General features: G+C 45.0%; 2 protein-coding genes across 2 annotated transcripts; one reads left to right on the top strand and one right to left on the bottom strand.

The window, feature by feature from the left end:
• Window positions 1-1060: 1060 nt before the first annotated feature.
• Window positions 1061-11488, bottom strand: LOC108939079 (ceramide kinase). Its single transcript, XM_018760200.2, has 13 exons — window positions 10977-11488; window positions 7186-7281; window positions 6711-6848; window positions 6426-6554; window positions 6143-6206; window positions 5604-5749; window positions 5436-5510; window positions 5123-5275; window positions 4618-4723; window positions 2922-3034; window positions 2605-2801; window positions 1600-1946; window positions 1061-1464 (listed from the first exon to the last, which is right to left on the bottom strand). Exons 1-13 carry the CDS (start codon window positions 11101-11103, stop codon window positions 1350-1352), a joined length of 1806 nt encoding a protein of 601 aa, XP_018615716.2. The 5' UTR covers window positions 11104-11488; the 3' UTR covers window positions 1061-1349.
• Window positions 11489-13791: 2303 nt separating this feature from the next.
• naa10 (N-alpha-acetyltransferase 10, NatA catalytic subuni) lies at window positions 13792-17827 on the top strand. The gene is made up of 8 exons (XM_018760320.2): window positions 13792-13949; window positions 15133-15231; window positions 15342-15400; window positions 15481-15526; window positions 15636-15751; window positions 16120-16164; window positions 16817-16901; window positions 17224-17827. Exons 1-8 carry the CDS (start codon window positions 13929-13931, stop codon window positions 17419-17421), a joined length of 669 nt encoding a protein of 222 aa, XP_018615836.1. The 5' UTR covers window positions 13792-13928; the 3' UTR covers window positions 17422-17827.
• Window positions 17828-22075: the final 4248 nt, after the last annotated feature.

The following is a 22075-nucleotide window of genomic DNA, read 5'->3' as shown; positions in this document are numbered from 1 at the left end:
CAGTAAATGAGCTCCCGCTTCCGGCCGCTGCTATGTGATCTTTAGATAGTGCCACAGAATGTGTAAAAATGAATTCAAAAGTTGGTGGAAAACAGAATGAATGAGAGAGAGCTGTCATGTCTTTGCATCCAAGTACATGTAGATGAGAAAAGACTCCTTCTGCCACTAGTGTTTGCAGTATGTGGGTTGGGCTTCATCACATACACACAAAGCCTTAATAATGGAGAACACAGACAATACATGGGACACAGCTATGTTCATCAGGTCAGTTCTGCACAACTTGGAAAGTTTCATTCAACTTGGGGGGGGGGGGGTGGGGTCCTGCTGAGTCTCCCCTCTCTGTTGTCAAAATGCTGCTGAAAGTTTTTAGTTTTTGTACTTTAAGTCAACACATTTCTTGAAAGCAATTTGCAGCCAATTTACCTGTTTGAGTTCTTAATGCAGGGGCAACTGCTAGTGTAGTAGTTAAAGCTGCTGCCTTTGGACCCAAAGATTTCAGGTGTGAATCTAACCTCCAGGTGTAGTACTCTTAAGCAAGGTACTTACCCTAAATTGCTCCAATAAAATTATCAAACAGTATAAATAAGCAAATAAGTTGCCTTCAAGAAAAGCATCAGTTAAATGAATAAAAAAGGTAAAGGGGCTGAAAACAACAGGAATAAACCAACCAACCAACCCACCCATATCAACAATCGCTTGTCCCAAGCAGGGTCGCGGTGAGCTGGAGCCTAACCCAGCAACACAGGGCGCAAGGCTGGAGAGGGAGGGAAGACACGGCCAGAACGGGACGCCAGTCCATCGCAAGGCACCCCGAGCGGGCCTCAAACCCCAGACCTGCCACGCAGGGGGCACCGGTCAAATCCACTGCACCCCCATGCCCCGCCCCAGGAATAAACAAAGTTTAAATTCAAACATTGTCATAACTGAGGGGAAGCCTATGGAATTGATTACAGTCAAGAGAAAACAGGCTGGGGAGCAGTACGTTTACCTCTAAATAAAAGCAAGCCCGCAGGCTTCCAGAAGTACAGTACACGAGGCAGTAGTCTGAAGCTTACCTCTTTAATTCAAATTTGTTATAGCCGCTAGTTTCAATGCAGCTGTATTAGAAATGTTCAGAAATTTAAAAAAAAAAAATGGAGCATTCCAACATTAATAGCCATAAACTCACACGATTCATCCATCTCATATTGAAATGGCGCTAGACAACTACACAGTTAAATTTTATTGCACAAACATTTTCTCACGTACTCGCAGCAACAACTGTCCTCTCCATCAGCTCAACCATTTGTGCAATCAGCTCTGCTCGGAAACATTTTTTCTGTCCTTTACATCAAAGCTGCTCTTGTCCATCATGTGTGTAGAACATACTTTCCCTTGCAGCTCTTGTTTCCCAGAGTCCCCCTGTAGGCGACCATTCCTTCCTCGATGCCCCGAGCAAACAGACGCACCAGTTGCCCATGGACCCTGAAAAGAAAACGGTCATCCTGATGAACACAGCACTGACAACTAACGGGACAAATCCTCCGAGCGGCACGGCGACACGGCCGGGGAAAGGAACAAGGTCCATTAAAAACAGGCAGACGAAGGCGACGCACGCACCTGCACAGGATCTCCGTGAAGGGCAGCAGCTCCCCGTCACAGTTCCAAACGGAGACCGTGGGGGACCTACGGCAGCAAGGTCCGCACAGGAAGTCTCTCTTGCCTCTCTTTTTGGCCCCCGTCACCCCTCGCTCCTTGGCCCTGGCAGACAAGTGCTGCACGGAGCTGATCCAGTTCATACCCCCAGGCCTCTCGCTCCTGCCGTCAGCCCCCGATGCCACCGCATCTTCGCACTCCGGGTCCTCCAGCACCTCCGGTTCTTCCTGCTCCGCTTGCTCTTCCTCACCGGGCGGAAGACGGAATCGCACCGCTTTGACCCGGTGGACCTCAACAAAGGGGAGGTCAAACTGCAAAGAGCCAAATCTGTGTGTATTTCACGTTTTTTCTATGAGCGCACAGAATTACGCTTTTTTCTTTTTACCGTCCTCGGGATAATTTCACTCCGCACATCCGTAGTACACAACGAAAATGGGAATAACGCGCACAACTGGCGGCACAGTGGTTACAGCCGCTGCCTTTGGACCCCAAAGGTCGCAGGTTCGATCCCCGCCTCCAGCTGCAGGACCGCTGAAAAGTGCTCCCGTCAATTTACCCAGCTGTAAAACTGGTAAATAGTTGTAAGCTCGTGACTATAATAATCGTAACCTTAACGCTGCAAGTCGCAAGCGTCAGTCAAATGACTCGATGCGAATAATTGTAACAACCGTGTCGCTTCTAACAATTATTCACATTTATTCAAAGGCAGCAGTTCTAACCACTACGCAACCAGCTGTATTTTATGGCTCAACAGCAGTGCTAACCAACTGCATTCTGTAGACAAGCTCTCTAAACATACACTCAGAATACGGATTTCAGTTTAGCGGATACCAAATGGCAGGAGTATTTACGGAGCTTCTTTTAAACGTAAAAATTCTCCGGAGAAACTTAAAACGTGAACCTGCACAACACATCGAAGAGTTGCCCGAGGACCACCTCGGTTTTCCTCCTCACGGAGGTCATGCGTACCTGGTCTTGGGAGTTGGTATGCCTGTGGAGGTACGTAAGGAAGCCCAGGGGGTGCGTGTCCCGCACTAGAATGAGGTCAGCTGTCCCATCAGCCAAGTGTGCGGAGGGGGAGAGCCCCAGGGGGCTTCGGGGACAGGAGCTGGACATGCACGTGAGGGAGATGCACTTGAACCTGCCCTCAACTGTCTCCCATTCGCCTGGGGAGGAGAGGGAGGTACGACAGGGTGGAGGGCATTACTCGGATGACCAGCAGATGCTTCTCCGGAGGGATGCTGCTCTCGGTTCGCTCAAATCAATGGATATACAAATCATTTTACCTTCCCACGGGGAACTATACTGGCTGAACTGGGAGCTGTACAGGGATCCAGCATGGGAGCCGGAGTCACTCCGGGAAAAGAGTCTCTCCGTGCTCTCTGAACACACATGGCACCTGTGCGACAGCAAACAATTAGGATAACCATAAAAACACTGAAGGAAAAAAAAAAAAAAAAAACACACAACCCTTTACCATTAATATACACACAAAGTGGTACAAACTGTACGCATCCCTTCCTATGCACTACAATCATCTGCCATGCATATCCCAAAGCTGTGGACACCCGAATATCAAAAACCGCACGCTCTTGCTCCGTATTTCCACTGCCTGCATCCGTTTTACGGAGCGCTGGAGCACAGGCTGAAGTGACGGACTACTTTCACTCTGACTCAAAGGCAGGTCTGTTAGGTGTGGCCGTCTCGTTTCCTACGAGTCAGGTTACAGGCCGCGCCATGGCAACAGATCCCCATCATGACCAAAAAAAAAAAAGTTCCGCAGACAGCAGCCTCCTCTTGGCACATAAAGTGAGGTGTGTGGTTTGGACATCATGTACACTGTGTCAGCTCCCTACCCTGGAGACCAAGTGGTACAGATTTTTCCTGCAGCGGAGCCTTAGAGAGCAGATGGCTCCCTGCAGAGATAGGAGTAACGGCGCGGGGGAACATCGGCCTCCGTACAGGGAGCTGTACAAAGTGCAGATCAAAGGAACACACCATTTCGAGTGATCTGTCCCTCTAATGATGGCCTTCCTCATCGCAGAATTGATGGACCAGGTCCTGATCACCATTGATGTTTACTGCAGCGATGCAGAGGTCACTACAGTGCGGCTCAATACTTCAGGTCTGAGAACGGGACCTTATATAGGACAACTGGTAGTGTCGTAGTTAAAGCTGTTGCATTTGCACCAAAGGCTGCAGGTTCAAATCCCACCTCCAGCTGTAGTACCCTTGAGCAAGGTATTTACCCTAAATTGTTCCAGTAAAATTACCCACCTGTACAAATGGGTAAATAATTTCACATGAGTTAACGGGGGGAAGTTTGGCCAGTGCCCGCTATGGGCCGGCAGCTCTGGGGTTTGATCCCTGCTTGGAGCGTCTTGCGATGGACTGGACTGTCCAGAGTGTGTCCCCTCCCCCTTCAGCCCTGCATTGTCAGGTAGGGTCCGGCTCACCGCAGCCCCACTCGGGACAAGCGGTTGTAGACATTGGTTGGTTAACATTTTAAGTTGCTTTGGAGAAAAGCATCAGCTAACCGAATAAATGGTGGCACAGTGAACAGCGCCGCTGTCTCACAGCGCCTAGGTGGTGCAAGAGACGTGGGTTCGATCCCCGCTCAGTCTGTGTGGAGTTTGCATCTTCTCCTGTGTATGTGTGGGTTTCCTCTGGGTGCTCTGGTTTCCTCCCACACTCCAAAGATATACTGTTCATGTTCACCCATAGTGTGTGAGTGACACAGAGCAAGTGTGTTCCACTGATGTATGGATGAGTGACCCAGTGTAAGTAGTGTATCTAGCGGTGTAAGTCACCTTGGTAAATAAGGCGTGTGGGCTGGTAACACTACATAGGGCTCATTGGAGGTCGCTTTGGAGAAAAACATCTGCTAAATAGATAAATGTAAATGTATATAATCCTGTTACAACTCTTCCATGCTAACACAGTAATACGAAGGAAGCTGGAGATGGGTGCGCTTTTGCTCACCCCGAGAGGCATCGCGTGTTGTCCCGGGGGCTGGAGAGCTGAGAGTCGGCAGGCAGGAACTGAACCGTCCCTCTGTAGCACCTGTTACTGAGGAACGTCATGCAGCCTGAAAAGAGCAGAGAAGGAGCTCATACAACTCGGAGCAGAGGGGGAGGACATCCACACCGACACCAGGCAAAAGGGGAAGGAGTCTTACACTGGTCTGCGGTCCTCATAGCAGAGGGGAAACCACAGCGACACCGAGCAGCAAGCAACAGCTCTCATGAAAACTCACTTGTGGCGATAAGGCTACATGCTCAGCGATGTTAAGTAATGCACTGCATGTAGTCCATCTGCATCGTATTCATTCTAGGTGTATAATTTGTATGCTAATTCATCTCCGACGAGGTGTGTTTAACAGCTAGAGTCACACTAAGAATCCATTGTCTTGGAGGCCATTACTTTGACTTGCGCCACTTCAGCAGCGGTTCGACGGCAGGGGGGGGGGCGTTCGCAGATTCCGAACCTGAGTAGTCGTATCTGAGAGGTCCCATCCAACGATATCTCTCGCTTTCTGCCAGCACATCGCCGTAGAATCCATAACCCACAAGAGAGACAGAGTAGCGGACGAGCGTAGAGAGGTGGTGCACAGAACATACATCTAGCGGCTGAGAGTCTCCTGGAACAGAGTCGAAAGCGGAGAAGGTAAAACTTTAATCGTAGCTGCTTACATATTGCGGTAAATATAAGAAATATGCAAATAATTGCGCGTTAAGCGGCAGAGGAACTGAAGTGGTCCGCTAATAACAGGAACGCTTAGTTAACAGCAATGAAAATACCTATGATGATATGAAGAGCGGAAGTCACTGGGTCGTTCACACCCACCGTGGCAAAGCAGACGCAGTCGGTAGAGCCTGCAGCGAACACAAAGCGGTCAGGCGCGGCGCAAACCTCCAGCGTACACACGCGCCGTACGCGATCGCGCCGTCGTCTCCCGGCCGCCTGACCTGCAGGAATGATGCCGATGTGGAGGTTGCACGGCTGCAACGCCGCGGCGGGGTCGTGCTCCGACAACCCGGCCTCCTGTTGCGTTCGCCCGATCACACCGTGCAGGAGCTCGCTAAACATCCCGTCTCCTCCGACACACACCACCCTAGGGAACAAAAAAAAAAGTACGACGACTGCACGATCCCTAATTAAACTGCAGTAACGCAATGCCATCCCAACAGGACGATATTTAAGAAAGGCACATTCCTGTAGTTCCAACGAACAAGCCTGTTTCCCAAAGTAAAGAACACTAGCGTCGTAGATCCTCCCTGCTTAAAACTTGCCGTGTCCGATGCAGCCCCCCCCCATTGGTTGATGATATTATGTTCATTTCAGTTTTTCCCCCTCTATCAACATGCACGGCAATGCTTGCTTTGGCACTCGGTATAATTTTAGAGACCTCGTTAGAAACTTCGACATTTAGCGTACAATCGGTAGGGGTTGGTCGAGTCCCACGGTGAAGGTACATTCCCACTTGATGCAACGTAACTTCTCTCACCCATCAAAACCCGTTAAATCTTTCTTCAAGATGTGGTCTCTTGCCTGGTTGGCTCTCTCGGTCACTGGCGAAAGGAACACAACGATGACATTTCCTCACGACTGCCTTCCGAGAAGGCGCCCCAAGCACACAAGCAAAATGTAAATATGATACAATGTCAAGACATTTTAAACGTTTACAAGTTCGCTGGAGTAACGAAGGAGGAGAGCCACAACGTGGTGACAAAAGAAAACCGATGTAGACCACAGAAGAGTGTCTCCGAGTGTGTGTTTGGGCTTCTCACCCACAACATGAGCACTGATTCCAGCGAGCTCAAAGAGCGGGGCCACCAGAGAGCGGTAGATCTGGCTCCCTCTCTTCTTTCCCCCGAAGGGATTGATGAACACCAGGAGCCGGTGCGGGCGGGACGGGCCTGGGGAGAGAACACGGTGCCACGCAATGAATACAGCAGTGAAACACACACACACACACACACACACACACACACACCACGAACCTCATGTTGTGCGGTCAGCTTCCTAAGGCACCTCTGCACCGCACTAACGTGGTACGAACTGTGCTTTCTTACCGTGTGTCTTCAGGGCACTCCTCAGCTGCGTGACCCAGCGGTCTCTCAGGTCTCGGCTGGGACAACAAAACTGGATCCGGCCCACAGTCCACAGCGCTCCGGAACCGCGGCCTTTGCGATGGCGCTTTATGCTGAAAACTGATTTCGAGAGAAGCGAGATGAACGACTACGGAGCACTCGTGCGTCCGCCATTCGAGCGCCGCACGGTTCGGTTGAGCACGACTCGTCCGCGCGTCTCCGAGCGCGGAACACGTCTCTGATGGCGCAACAGATCCTTCGACACCGAACACCCCTATGGAAAGTCATACGCCGCGTGTCTCACTTTACCCAGAAACACGTCCCATGCGGTCAGCGTTTCACCTCGATTTTTTCAGGTGTACAACGTGAGCCGATCTAAGGCGTTACCTTTTCACCTCACGACTGCGTGATTTTTAGCAGAGCAGACTGCAAAACAGTAGCGCTGAGCGCGTCTTACCGGTGAAGTCTCCGTCACTCTCCGTCACTTTCTTCTCAGGCTGCAGTTCCACTTGGCCTTCCTCAACTCCAATCAACTCGGACACAGGCACTGAAACTTCGATAACGATAAAACCCCATTAGACCACCTTTTCGTGATTTTCCGAGAACGGCGCCGAGCTCCCGCACACGGAGATGTGACAAAGCCGCGTACCCAGGACCGGCGCCGGGCTCCGATGGGCTCCGGCCCAGAGTGCACTTTGTCACGACCGGAGGATCCGAATAAAAATCGGTTTTGTTCGGCTAAGGAAGGAAGGAAACCAGCTAGAGGGAGACTTTTGTCAAGCCTGTCAGGGGTCTCCGAGTTACTAGTTGCCCGAGGTGAGGCCCTTGTTGCTCCTTCCCCTGGGGTTCACTCCATTTCCAGCTCCAGGGAAACGTGAGCGGAGGACAGAGAAGCCATGCGCTGCACTTCGCCTATGAGCTCAAGGCCATCGCGGCCAGTAACCCATAGATAGTGAAAACTAAACAATAAAAATTAACGTATTAATAAAAATTTATTAACTATGCATTTAAAGCTGTTTTTAATCAAAACAATAATTCACGTACAGCTCATGCAGATTTAGTCACCCCCCCCGTCGCAAATTTATACTTACGTTTATTCACTTAGATGCTTTTAGTTACATTTCGAAGAGAACTCAGAAACGAGCAGGTGGCAGGGTGTATCAGCGCTTACACGTTTTTATTTTTTGCTGCATGTTTTCACTAAATACGGGTGACTTGTATTACATGCATGTGCCGCTAAACTGGTTCTGCTGTCTGCTTGGGGAATAATAGCAGGCACTTCCGCGGTATTTCGCAAGACCCAGTGCCTGGATCAGCAGAGTTCATTCCCTTTCCCTTTTAAACTGTGGGTTTCTTTAACCCCGCTACACTGCACTTAACATCGTTCTTGTTGTTGGGTTAGCGATCAAATATTGATTTCTTTTTGAGGGAAAAAACGAGATTGACCAGAAACAGGAGACGAAGGGAGTTTTCTCAATGTGAACAGCAAAAATTTCATTAGTAATAAAAAAAAAATCACAAATAGCAGGAAAACTGATTTATTACATAGGACGTTCTACCAGGAATTCCCTTTATACCTGGAAATGACCAGGATTATGAAGTTTATGGGGTTTCAGTTTACATTACGGTTCTTAGGGTGCTGGAGTCCCAGTGTCATCGACACTGACAATATTCTCTTTTGGTGTAAAACGCTAGTTTCGGTGCCGTCTCTCCCTTAAAGTCAACAGAATGTATAATAAAAAAAAAAAAAAAAAAAAAAAAAAAAACAACAACAAACGACACGAAACTGTATCTTTGGGCCCAAATCCAAGCACAAGATCCGTTCATTTTATTTGAATCGTTTCCTTTATTCCTGCCTGTGAAACAAAATAGGAAAAGGTTCCCTTTGCTGGTGGCACCCATCTTTACCAAACCTCTGGTAAAAAAACTGTTGTTCAGCCTCGGGATATTTGGAATTATTATTCCCATTGTTATTATTCCTTAAATTCTTTTGTAAACCTATTTCTCAGCTATTTGAACGGCTGTAATTCAACAATGCCGCGGCACAGTGTGACCTGGGACTTTACTTCCGAAAACACGGGTGTCAAGGGGTTCTGCTCTCGTTACAAACCCACCACGTCCTCCCTGATCACATTTGCTTGAGGCAGAAGACACAAAACCTTCATGCCTTCCTCAAACTAGTCGGCTACTCATTTAAACTTCGTAATACTGCTCTAAATACTGCCAACTCCTTTTAATCTGATCCGTACTGAAAGCGCAGGCACAATCTGGGGTGAAACACAAAGGAATTATTGTTGCCACAACAGGTCGGGTATCTAAATTGTTTTTTCCATCGCATTTGCCGATGATACCAAATGTTTTTCTCTCCGATAATAACTATTGTACCCTAAGCGACTGTTTAAACGGTGACCTGGAATAGTGAAAAAGTTAAGTTCTTACATGGTTTTCCAACTGAGAAACAAGGGCATTAATGAATTCTAAATGCAAATCTACCTATCCAACAACCCACTGTCTGGAGCATCATCAACTCAGTCCCTTGGTGAGCTTAATAATGACAAACTCGGTTAGAAAGACCATACTGCTTACATAACTAAAAAAAACTGCAAAAAGATATTAGTATCTTCAGTGGCATTAGATACATTTTCTCCAGCTACAGTACTGAGCAAAAGTTTTAGGCACTTGGGGAAAAAAAGCTGTAAAGTGAATGCTTCCAAAAATAATGCTCTTACTTAATAAACTTCCTACAAAGCTTAGTAACCGTCCATCGTCGTCAACTGCGTGGCGTGCCGGGTTTGGCCGGGTCCCGCTCTCTGACGGGTCTGGGGTTCGAGTCCTGCTTGGGGTGCCTTGTGATGGACTGGCGTCCCGCCCCGGGTGTGTCCCCTCCCCCTCCAGCCTTGCATCCTGTGTTACTGGGTTAGGCTCCGGTTCGCCATGACCCAGTTTGGGACAAGCAGTTTAACACAGTGTGTGTGTGTGTGTGTGTGTGTGTATATACTTTCTTTAACGACATACAAAACCCTTACTGTAATACTGTAACTTTTTGCAAAAGGAATGCTTGGAAATTTAAAATGTGCTCTTTCCCATTGACACTGATGCAGAAGACATTAAACAACCGTCTAAAAAAATATTTTTGTGAAACACCTAAGTGCATAAGACTTTGCACAGTACTGTACATCTTACCTTCGTTTTCCCTACTTAAGTACATACTTCAGAAGTCTTAAGCTTTCCAAGTGCCCACGTATGGAACAATCTTCCCTTCTATTTGACATCACATTCATCTGTTACATTATTCAAGAAGTTATTTCAAAAAATATTTTTTGGAACTAAATTCATTACATGGTTAACTCAACATGTTGGACATATGTTTACATCTCTATTGAATATTATCTGTTCAGTGATCTGTTATATGCCCCTTTATGGTTTTGTGAATTGCTAATGCAATTTTCACAGTCACCTCCATTACTTGTTTCTTAACCCTTTTTTTTGGTTTCAGGGGATGTCCTGCCACAAACCTGTTGGCTTTTTGACCTCCCCAAAATATTCCTTCTGCATCTTTATCCCTGCGTTTTCTTCGGTTGTGCAAATAAATGAATAAAATTCAAATGGGCACGAACTACCTTTTCAAAAACACTTTTGATCACCGAGGAAGCCATCCCTCGACATCTCTACAGACCCTGTCATCAAGCACCACAGGACTCATTCATGTCCTTCATTCTCCAGCAATGACCCTACAGCAGCAGGGACACTGAATATGCGCTACACCACAACTCATCAGCTCTTTAACCACACTGCACTTCTGCTTCTCTGTCCTCATAGTTTCCTCCCTGATTTACATTTATCCATCTGCTAGGGGCTTTTTTTCCCATTCCATTGACTCTTGGATTTCATTTTTCCCCCCCATTTCTACACTGAAAAGGTGTTAGAGGAGTGTGCCGACAAATTATAGGCTTCAAATGCTAATTAACGGCCGTTAGAAACGTTACGGGACTGAAAGTGTTGAGAAGAGAATGACAATTTTGAGGAGTCCAGAAGTGGCAAATGAAATGTAGTTGAACTAGAGAGGGACAGAGAGGATCCGGAAGGGACACGGTGGTATGAGCAGGGTAAGAACAGTACAGCGCAGTGCAGGACACCTCCTCCTGTAGCGGGACAGTGAGTGAGTGAGAAGCGCAAGGAGCACAGGCAGGATACGCGGAGCGCACAAAAACAAGCGGGAAAGACTAGAGTGAGACGCGGCTGTGTTACCAGTCTTGTGCTCGCGGTTCCGCTTGTCCAGCTGGGTCCAGCTCAGGTACCACCCGCTGAGCACAGCCCGGTACCGCTTCCTGCCCACCCACAGGCTGGACTCGAGCCGGTGCGCGTCCGCGTCCATCGATCGCGCGCCTCTCTCACACACTTCTTATCCCCCGACCGCACTCATGTATATTTCTATATATAGTTATCTGTTTGTGCTTCACGAGTCAGGATTCCGAGTGTGGACAGCCAGGTGAAGCACCATCCCGCACACTCAGTCAGCAACTTAGCCACCAGCGTGTCCGCGTTGTAGAGAAAAATCCTTTCTCACACACACGACGATGATGATGATGATGATGATGATGATGATGATGATATCCCGTAAGTATCCCTGCTATATTTTCTCCACCATTTTCCTCTTCAAAGCGCCTGCTGTGTTTGTATTGTGGGCGCCGACTTGACAACTTATTTCCTTCTCTCCTTTTCTTTCGCACCTGTGCGCATAATTACAATGCCGCGCTCTGATTGGCTGGGACGTACTCGCACGTGTCCGGCGTGAAAGTTCTTTTATGGCACAGTCGTCGTGCGGTAATTTGCATTTTGGCGTGACGAAAGACTGACGTAAAGGTCACGATTGGCTGTTCACGTTTGCTTTTGGGACGGACGTTCTTGACTTTGGCGTACGGTTACCGGACAAGATCCGTTACACCTTCTCACTTTCACTAGGCGTGCCAGGTCAAGTAATGGTATATCTATACCGTGTGTGTCGCCATCTACATTACTGAAGAAAGAAACATCATCTTCACTGTGCTTTTGGCTCGGAATACAGGATTCATTCAGTACATCTCTCAAAAAACTGGTCTAAAACAGTGTAAAAACATCTGATGAGTTTATGCAAAGTAGGGCTGCCATCGTTTCTCAAACATACGGCATTAAGATTTTTTTTAGCACTCACATGAAATCCTTTGAGGTTCTCTTACACTCTTTTGTGTGTAATAAATTAACCTCCCACTCTAAACAAGGGAATGATGAAACAGCTGCACTGAGGTTAGAGTAACAAGCTTTTATTTAAGCCTTTTATATGTTTACTTTTTATTAATTACTGGTTTCAGCCAAAGACCTTGAGCAGGGACAGGATGGTGTTTAAACTGGACTCAGGACATTGAGTGTAGTGTAGTGTAGCAAACAGAGTTGTTTATTTTGGAGACAACGCATGCTCATTTCGGAGAGAAGACCGAAGAAGAGGGCAGATAGTCTTTCTCCAGTTCATTTGTTTATTCCAGGAGGAAAGCAGGAATGCGAATATGAAATTAGTGTAACGCAGGTAGGAGAGCCTCACAATCCCTGCACTCTTTGGGTGTAAATTGAAATCTGTGCAGAGTTTGCACATTGATTCACTCCATGCCTGTGTGGATTTCCTCCCACAGTCCAAAGATGTGCTTCAGGTGAATTCGGAGTCTAAACAGCCTGTAAAATGCATGCGAGTGAGCGTGTGCGTGACAACCCTGCAGTGGACTGGCATCCTGTCCAATGTGTACAGTAACTATCCTCTGGCATAGGCCCCAGACTGGTACAGCCTTGACTTGGACAAGTAGTTAATAAACATGAGTCTCAGAAAGCCATACTGAGGTGTGGCAACCAATTAATCTATGTCTGTGTAGCTGTTAATTTATCTCATTAATATACAATAAAATGTACATAATATCATCAGTATTGACAAATATTGAATATTTATTGAGACATTTTTTCATGATACTTTTATTTTTTAAATCATTTTACCAAATGTGACCTCAGTAATGCTACTCAAAGGCCAGCTAGCTCATGGACACTAAGAAAGAAGCAGTGTCTTGCGCCCTTAGGAGTTGCACTTGTTCATGTTATCCTCCCGTGTAATAGTAACAGAGTCAACAAAATTATTTATTTGCTATTATTTGTAATGTACTATGGTACAACTGCACCCTGTTACTCTGTCATGATGTAAGTGCTTTGTGTGTGAAGTTCCCTGCTGGGATTAATAGTACCATCCCATACCAGTGAATTGTAAACAACTAAAACAGTGCAATTTAATGGTAGCAATTCATATTTGTATTTATTCACTTAGCTGACAGTTCTCTTCAAAGAACTTACAATTTTAAAATCTGCTTACCCATGATTCATTGCATCTGATCTGGGTAATAATTAAATTATTACTGGAGCAATTCAGGGATTAATGACCCGAAAGAGCACAGAGCCACTCTAGAGATAAATTCCAAAAGCCTGAGGCTTATCAAAGTTCTGTACAAGAGGACGAACTGCTGTCTCGTCTGCGACTAACGACAATAATGACAACTCAAGTTTCACAGACCACGAGCCCACGCAGCTCGCTCGACTCTCCCACGCTCACAGACATGCGCACTCCCACACCTCTCACGTCACACGCATTCCCTCAACCACGCCCTCGATAAGGAACACAAGAAAACACTGTAGCACACAACTATTTACAATAAAAAAACAAATAATACCGTAAGGTATTACAGAACTTTGCTCAATTTAAAACAACTATCATAAAAAGCAGTCTTTGCTTCAATATTTGAACAAAATCAAACCACAGATATGTCACCTAACGTTACACGCTGCTTTGAACACTCACGCTAACAACCGAACTAAAAGTGAGGTAACGAAAGGAAGTGATAAAGACATATGTCAATTTATTGTTTTTTATTGGGTAAATTGGCCAGTCGCAAAAACATGGATATTTACTATTGGATATTACTCTGTCAATCAAACTTCCAACCAATCAATATTGTAGATTCGCACTGAACATTTTAGAAAGGCGGAACATCCTGTTTTCACTGTATCCGGTAGAACACACGAGTGTGTGCTTGCATGTAGTTCTGTTGTTACTACGTTAATTTACTTGCTATAGTATTATTGTTTTAGTAAATACTTAGCGGGGAGTGAATAGAACTGTTCAAGAAGTGAAAAATGAATATTCGGAATGCCAGGGTAAGTGTGACATGTTAATCTGAGGAAAGGGCATAATAGCATGTAGGCTAACTGAGCCGGCGGCCGGGTGGAAGATCCTGGCAGCTGCTGGGACGAACGACGGGAACGAGGCATCTTTCTTTTGTTCGAGCGACGGATGAGCAGTGAAGTCCGGACTCTACACTACAGGCTCTCCGCTGTCCCACGTTGTATTTCAGAGTCCAGGGCCAGGGAGCTGCACACAAGAGCAGTTATTGGCTGTGTTTATTTAGCAATAATTCACACGCCGGCGATGCGGTGCAGCCGCCGTCCTGAGAGTCAGTCGTGTCTGTCTGTCTCTGTTCGTGACATAAATAAATACTCTGTTGTCGAGGAACAGCAGTACAAACAGTATTCTCCACTTCTGCTTCTACTAAGTTCTAGTGTTTTGAATGAGTGAATTGATGAAAGCGTGATGAGGCTGAACTCCTTTCTTTCATCATCATGCTGTGTGTGGTCAGTCGAACTGGTTGTGTGAGGCAATGGCAATGAATCATGAATGTTCCAAATGCCTCGTGCTGGGACATTATTAAATATCCATACATACATAATTGCTTTTTTGTGCTTTCACTGTTCGTTAATTGTGACAGCTGGATGTTTAAACTCAAGGGTCCACGTGTTACTTGATGTTCTAACTAAATGTCTTTGTGATCTGAGTTCTGTGCTGTATCTGTGTGGTAAAGGTGTTGGAGGAAATCTGGGTAAATAGTGGCGCTGGGGGGGGTGCAGTGGCGCAGTGGGTTGGGCCACAGTCCTGCTTTCCGGTGGGTCTGGGGTTCGAGTCCCGCTTGGGGTGCCTTGCGATGGACTGGCGTCCCGTCCTGGGTGTGTCCCCTCCCCCTCCAGCCTTACGCCCTGTGTCACCGGGTAGGCTCCGGTTCCCCGCGACCCCGTATGGTTCAAGCGGTTCTGAGAATGTGTGTGTGTGTGTAGTGGCGCTGGAAAGAAATTACCCCTAGGCTATGCTGTCTTCACCTTGTTTTGCTGTAGTGCGTTAGAGCTTAGTGTTTACAATTAAAAAAAGGAAATAAAAAATCCGGGCTAAGATCAAAGTGGCTACATTCATTGCTGTGCAGTTATATTAATAATTTATATTCAGTGTTTTGAGATGTTTCCATGATGTATTTTATGACCCTCTACCCACATGTCTCTTTTTTTTTTTTAGCCGGAAGATCTGATGAATATGCAGCATTGCAATTTGCTATGTCTCCCAGAGAATTACCAGATGAAATACTACTTCTATCATGGACTGTCGTGGCCTCAGGTTTGGAGTTGTGCATGATATACTCTGATGTCCTACTGGCATGATTTTGTACCCGCATTACCTTTATGTCGTCATACATTCAACCACTTCCCTATCTTTTCATTTTGTAGCTGTCCTACATAGCGGAAGATGAAAACGGTAAAATAGTTGGATATGTTCTGGCCAAGATGTAAGTACTTGTGTCTCAGTTATCTGCATGTTGTATGGACGTATGCAATGCTGAGCGCTCAGTTTCGTTTTTATCCTCAGGGAGGAAGACCCAGATGATGTTCCTCACGGACACATCACATCACTGGTGAGTCCACATCTCTTATAACCGTCCTGAGTCCAGTTTAGAGATTTTGTACTAAATAGCACAGAACTGTGTTCTTTGCAGTGCTGAAGCTGGTTTCTTTTTCTCACAGGCCGTGAAGCGCTCCCACAGGCGTCTGGGCTTGGCTCAGAAGCTGATGGATCAGGCCAGCAGAGCTATGATTGAAAATTTCAATGCTAAATATGTCTCCCTGCATGTACGCAAAAGGTGCTACCTTCTGGGCTGTTCGCCAGCTTTACAGACTTTCTTGCAAACTGTAGATCCTTGGGTCATTGGTGAATTTACCAAAGTTTTTCTTATTTTACCTACATAAAATTTTAACTCCATATTAACATGTCTTAAACAGTTCTGCATGATATGGGGCCTTTGATTGTCTTTTTCTAAAGATCTTCTTGGATTCATTTTGTTTGTTAAATCTAATTGCATGTATGAAAAGCATATTTTAAGAAAATATGGAACATTTTATTACGAGTTTAAAGGAATATTTACTTATTGAGTATTGGATTTTTATAATGTATTTTTTGGAAAGTTTTATGTAGTTCTTTGTTATAATCTAATGTATTTCCTCTTCCTAGTAACCGAGCTGCATTGCACCTTTATTCCAATACACTGAAGTTTCAGTAAGTATAAAAGTTTTTCATTTCTTTGTGTCTCTTTCTTTTTCACCTCTGAATGCAGAAAGTGAGCAGCAGAGTTTGGTATGAACTTGAGTGGACATGTTATTGATGCAGGAACATTGACTCTTAAATAGTTACAGGAGTAAAGTATAACCTTTTTTGTGGATGTAGTAAGACGTGTGTTTTTTTTTTTTTTTGGCGATATTTTAGATTCTTATTAGTTCCGAAGGAAATTGCATGAGGGTACAGCAGTGTATGTACAACACTGTAGTCACAGAGACACAGGAGTCTTGTTGGAGTAAATAAGTATCACATTTAGACAAGCGTAACAATAAAAAAGAATAAAAATAAAAGTAGTCCTGGGTGGTAGTAGTAGTAGTAGTGATGCGTGTATGTCACACTGGAGAAATGTTGAGAAAACAGTAGGGAAAGAACAGCTGTAATACACAGGGAGGAATGCCATGGTGAAGGATGCTGAAGATAAACAAGGAGGAGGGAAACCACAAGTCACATCTAAGTAAATTGTGTGTCTGGACACAGATAATTTTCTGCACTACGTTTATGTCTTAGAAGAATTGTGACTGTCATTCAAGGAGAAGAAAAAAAGTTTGACAGCCTGTTCTTCTCATCACTGTGTTTTGTTCCTTTGCTGCAGGATCAGCGAAGTCGAACCTAAGTACTATGCTGATGGGGAAGATGCTTATGCTATGAAGAGAGACTTGGCTCACATGGCTGGAGAGGTGAGTTACTCCACCTTTCTTGTTGCAAATGCTGCAGTATGATACTTCACAGACAGCTGAAGACATTGTAGAAACCCCTGATTATACCAACAACACATACCGTATATGACTCGTTTGTTTTTCGCAAGTTTTTAATTTTCGTATAAAAGTAGTGTGTACAGTAAAGTAGAGGTTTCTGTTCTCCTTTTGAATATAAAGTTTTGATACTGCTACAAATAGAACAGGTCCTTCACACTGCTACTGAACTGTTATACAGCATTTAAAAACCTCAGTCAACTATGGATTTTCCTCTTCAATGAGTAAAATGTTGGTTTTCTCCCAGCTCCGAAGGCCAGGAGTGCGAGCATGGAGTGCAGACACACCCTCGTCCCAGAGCCTTTCTACCCCTGGGCAGTCTGCAAAGCTGGAAGAGCAGGAGAAGGAAGGAGAACGGGACAGTGGGGGAGAGAGCAAGGAGATGAGCGAGGTCAGCGAGGCCACGGAGAGCACAGACATCAAAGACTCTTCCTCCGACTCGTAATGCTGGCTCCCGTTCCTCCGGGGGTACTTCCTGTTAGCTTAATTCCACGAGGCACTTTTTTCCTCGTTCACTTTCTTCTCGCTGTTTCTCCACCACGTGACTCTTTATGGCCCTTATTCTCCCTTCCAGTTCTCCACTGCAGCCTCTTCTTTGTGTTTCCTCGGTACAGGGGATGACACAGTGACTGAGAGGTACTAAGATCTCCTACGGAGTTGTACTTTTTTTCTCCCAGTTTTTCATACTGTGTAACAAAAACTGTCCAGTATGAACTGCCATAGAGCTGTACCTCTTTGAAACTTTTTATTGATTGACATCTGCAAAATGGATAAATAAATTAATATAAGAAAGTGACGCTGTAGCTATGTTGTCTGTTTCATGTGCCTCAAGTGTGGACATCTCATAAAGTACATCCGTTTCATATTTTCCCCTGGCTGAATTGATCAGATTACACTGAAGAAACGTTTTGCTTTCTGAAGAAATTTTTGTTGATTATGAAAGCATAGGAATTTGGAGAAATGTGAAATTTTAAGTTTTACTGTCTTTAGGACATTTAATCGCATAATGATGCTGAGACACTGCATTAGTTCAACTAAACTAAAAATGTTTTGCTCTCGATTTTCATTTGTACTCAGAATGTGATGCTTCTCGTTTCGGTGTCCAACAATAGTCGACCAGCATTCATGGATTCCAGTTCCCCTGATTCTTCACAAATCTGTATATAAAAAAAAAAAAGCCGTTTTTGTGCATCATGTGAAAACCCACTGGAACCCATGGAACTGAAAATTGCAATGGAAGGCATTCAAGGGTTTTGTTGAATTGTCTTGGCAATTACAGAGCGCCAGACTATATCCGGCTGATTCACCACATGCTTCAGGCATATGAAACCATGAAGTGCAACATGTCACTGAAGATTGATTTTCTGCTTTTACACTTGGACTTCTTCCCTGTTGATCTTGGTGCAGTCAGTGACGAATATGGAGAAAGGTTTCACCAGGACATTCCAGTGATGGAGAAGCGGTATCAGGAAGTGGAATCCATGAATGCTGGTCCACTATTGTTGGACACTGAAACGAGAAGCGTCACATGCTGAGTACAAATGAAAATCAAGTGCAAAACATTTTTAGTTCAGTTGAACAAATGCAGTGTGTCAACATCATGCGATTAAATCTCCTAAAGTCAGTAAAAGTTAAATTTCACACACACACACACATTTTCAGAACCGCTTGTCCCTGACGGGGTCACGGGGAACCGGAGCCAACCCGGCAACACAGGGCGTTAGGCCGGAGGGGGAAGGGGACATACCCATTCTCCAAATTCCTACGTGATTGTCAATCTGAAACAATGTTTGTGTTCAGCTTGAAGTTATCATAATCGCCAAAAAGTTTTCAGTAAGCAAAAAAATTTGTTGTCCAGTGAATTGTTGGTGAACACTGAGTAGCTTCAAAATACACTTCGACCTTGTCATTTAGATCATACTTTCAAATGAAAAATATAGTTCACGTAAGTTGTGTATAGGCAGTGTTATCCATGGATGCAACTGCTGATCTTATTGGGCTAGTTATCCAAAATCATTGACTAGGAATAATCCTACTTCTTTGTTTTAAAAAAAAACTCCAGCATAGTCACTTCCTAATGGGTTGTTTATGCATGAATGTACTGTTTAGAGTGTTCATTCACAATGCAAAAGTGTTTTTAGCAGTCCTGTAAGTAAATCCTTTCACTGTGAAATCCCAGTTCTCACAGTGTGGTGTATGTTATAAATGCAACTCAGGACCAAAGTTAAATTCCGGTGAGATTCTTCCTCGGTCATTGTACCTTTGGGCTAAATGGTGTTTTGAAGAGGGTACTGATGTTTATTCTAATAGCTCTTTCTTCTGGACTGGTTTTCATCTTTTTCAGTTTGCTTCAAAATCCATGTAGTTCATTGAGAAATTGCAAAAGTATGAGTCAGATAAACAGAATGAATCTAAAGTTGTATAAAGTCATGACACAGGTAGAAATGGTAGTTCCGCTATGTTCTTGTGATTAATATCTGCCAGTCAGAGTATTTCTTGGTTACATAAGACTTGAGTCATTGTTGTCTATATTCTGGTGAATTATTTCAGTTTAGCAGTTATTTTTCCAGATTATGGTTTGCAGTAGGACTTGCTGTTGTGTGTTTTGAGGTCACTTTATAGCTTATTAAATATTCACTATCTATAAATATCTCTTATTTTACAGTTAATTAACCGATCATTATAGTGATTTGTGCTCTCATGGTAACACTCATAAAGGGCAGATACACAGAGCAGAGTACAAACTCATAAGTGACCTGCAAGAAAGAGTCCAAATCATTTCAGTGTATTTTCAGCAGTCCTTCAGTGTCAAGAGGGATGAGAATCGAAGGCTTTTGTTTTTTGTACTCTTACCTGCCTCATGTTCCTTCTTGTTGGAAATCAGAGCTAATCTGGTATAAAAGGTGTTTTGCAGCCTTGTTGCTCTTGATTTGTTTGTGTAGCTCATGTTCGGTGTGGCAGGGGGTGTGGTGGCGCAGCGGGCATGGCCGGGTCCTGCTCTCTGGTGGGTCTGGGGTTTGAGTCCTGCTTGGGGTGCCTTGTGATAGACTGGCGTCCCCTCCTGGGTGTGTTCTCTCCCCCTCCAGCCTTGTGCCCTGTGTTGCCAGGTTAGGCTCCGGCTTGCCATGACCCCGCTTGGGACAAGCAGTTTCAGTCAATGTGTGTGTGTGTGTGTGTGTGTGTTCAGTGTGTACTCCAGATTCCTGACCATCGCTTAAGTCTGTTGTGTCACGCCTGGAGATACCAGTAGGGGATGCTGTTGGCCACTAGGAGGTTCTCTGTGTTTCTTCTATTGCTTGTGAGTCCACTTGTGTGTTTTCTCCACGTATCATCTGAATTTCCACAGCCAGCGAGTCGCAAACGTGCTGCAGGTGGATGTCACTGTGGGCCAGAGAGCAGCCTGGCACCTCATCTGTAGCATGAAGCTCATTCACTCCATAAACTGAAAATAAAGTGGAACTCAAGTATCATTAAACAGTTCAGAAAAATAACTTTCTACTGCAAGCAACTGTTCCTGTTTGGCATGTCATCATAACAAAGTGTTAGACAAACCAAGAAATTTACCTGTTTAGGCTATACAGTGCTGCTTGAAAGTATGTGAACCCCTTGTGTCCCTTAGTTTTACTACAAAATGGTTATTTAAAGAGAATCATTGTTTCTCATGTGACATAATAGGTGTGAAATGACCAGTTCCATATGTTGCTTTAGAGGAAATCGTGTGCGTAGTAGAAACACACAAGTAGTGCAGGTGTAAAGGTAAGTGAAGCCCAAATTGTATTGGTTAAACCAAGAAGGTAAGTAGAATCAGGTGTGTGAATCATAATTATTTGTTCATTTTATACATTTATTTTCGGATTTAACTTTCAGATTTGATAAGTTTAAGATTTTATGCAAGAATAATGACCGACCCTACCTATAGCGTTCACATACTTTGAAGCATCACTGTATTGTCAGTATGGGGGGGTGCGGTGGCGCAGTGGGTTGGACCGGGTCCTGCTCTCCAGTGGGTCTGGGGTTCGAGTCCCGCTTGGGGTGCCTTGCGGTGGACTGGCGTCCCGTCCTGGGTGTGTCCCCTCCCCCTCCGGCCTCACGCCCTGAGTTGCCGGGTAGGCTCCGGTTCCCCGCGACCCCGTATGGGACAAGCGGTTCAGAAAATGTGTGTGTGTGTGTATTGTCAGTTTAGGGTAAAAGTCAGTTTGCCTTGTGTGAGTATGCAGTATGTTACCATGGAGTTTTATGTTGCTGGACAGTGTCCTGCTGTCACATCAGGGTCAGCAAGCTGCCTCCACTTTGAGCAGTCCTGGCCCATAATTTTTGTGGACCATCACATCTAGACCTCTTAGTCACTTCAACAGTCTGATTCTGTCTTACAGTCTTCTACTGCACTCCTACTTACTTTGTAAGTATAAAACAACAGTCTGAACACCTATTCACTTATGTGATGTCCTTTATTTCTCCACACAGAGGGGTTTGTCTTGACATCCTAGATCACATGTCATTACCCAGCAAATACAAGGGGCCACAACCACCTTATTCTGTTGTTTGCACTCAGTTCCCCCATCTTTTTCATCATGTTCCTTCATGTGGCATGATTTGTTTCTCAGTTCTTCTCAATAATTTCCTGATATTGGACAGAATCACCTTATTTTACATGTAGCTGATACTTTACTCCAAAGCAACTTACAGCATTAAGGTTACAATTATAGACCCTTTCATACAGCTGGCACAATTTAGGGTAAGTACCTTGCTTAATAGTAGTATAGCCAGAGGTGGGGCTTAAACCTGCAACCTTTGGGTCCAAAGGTAGCAGCTCTAACCACTACACGACCAGCTGTATTTTCAATGTGAGGGAATAATTTTCATTTCTTCCATCGCTTGCCATCTGTATTTTTTTTCTTGTTCTGGAAAACCTCTTGTAGAGCACTTTTGTGGTGACTGTGAGAATGCCCTATACTGCATTTAATTTGATGGATTGATCAGCCATAGGGAGTTGTTTGACTGCAATCATAATTCAAAATATGGCATATGGCTGGTTTTCACGTACAAACTAGGCCAAAGGATTTTCACATGCAAACTTCTTGGTTTGGCATTCTACTTTT

The sequence above is a fragment of the Scleropages formosus genome, chromosome 19 (assembly GCF_900964775.1).
Source record: "Scleropages formosus chromosome 19, fSclFor1.1, whole genome shotgun sequence".
Taxonomy (NCBI): domain Eukaryota; kingdom Metazoa; phylum Chordata; class Actinopteri; order Osteoglossiformes; family Osteoglossidae; genus Scleropages; species Scleropages formosus.
Note: the sequence above shows the minus strand (reverse complement) of the source record. Positions and strands in the feature narration are given on the sequence as shown.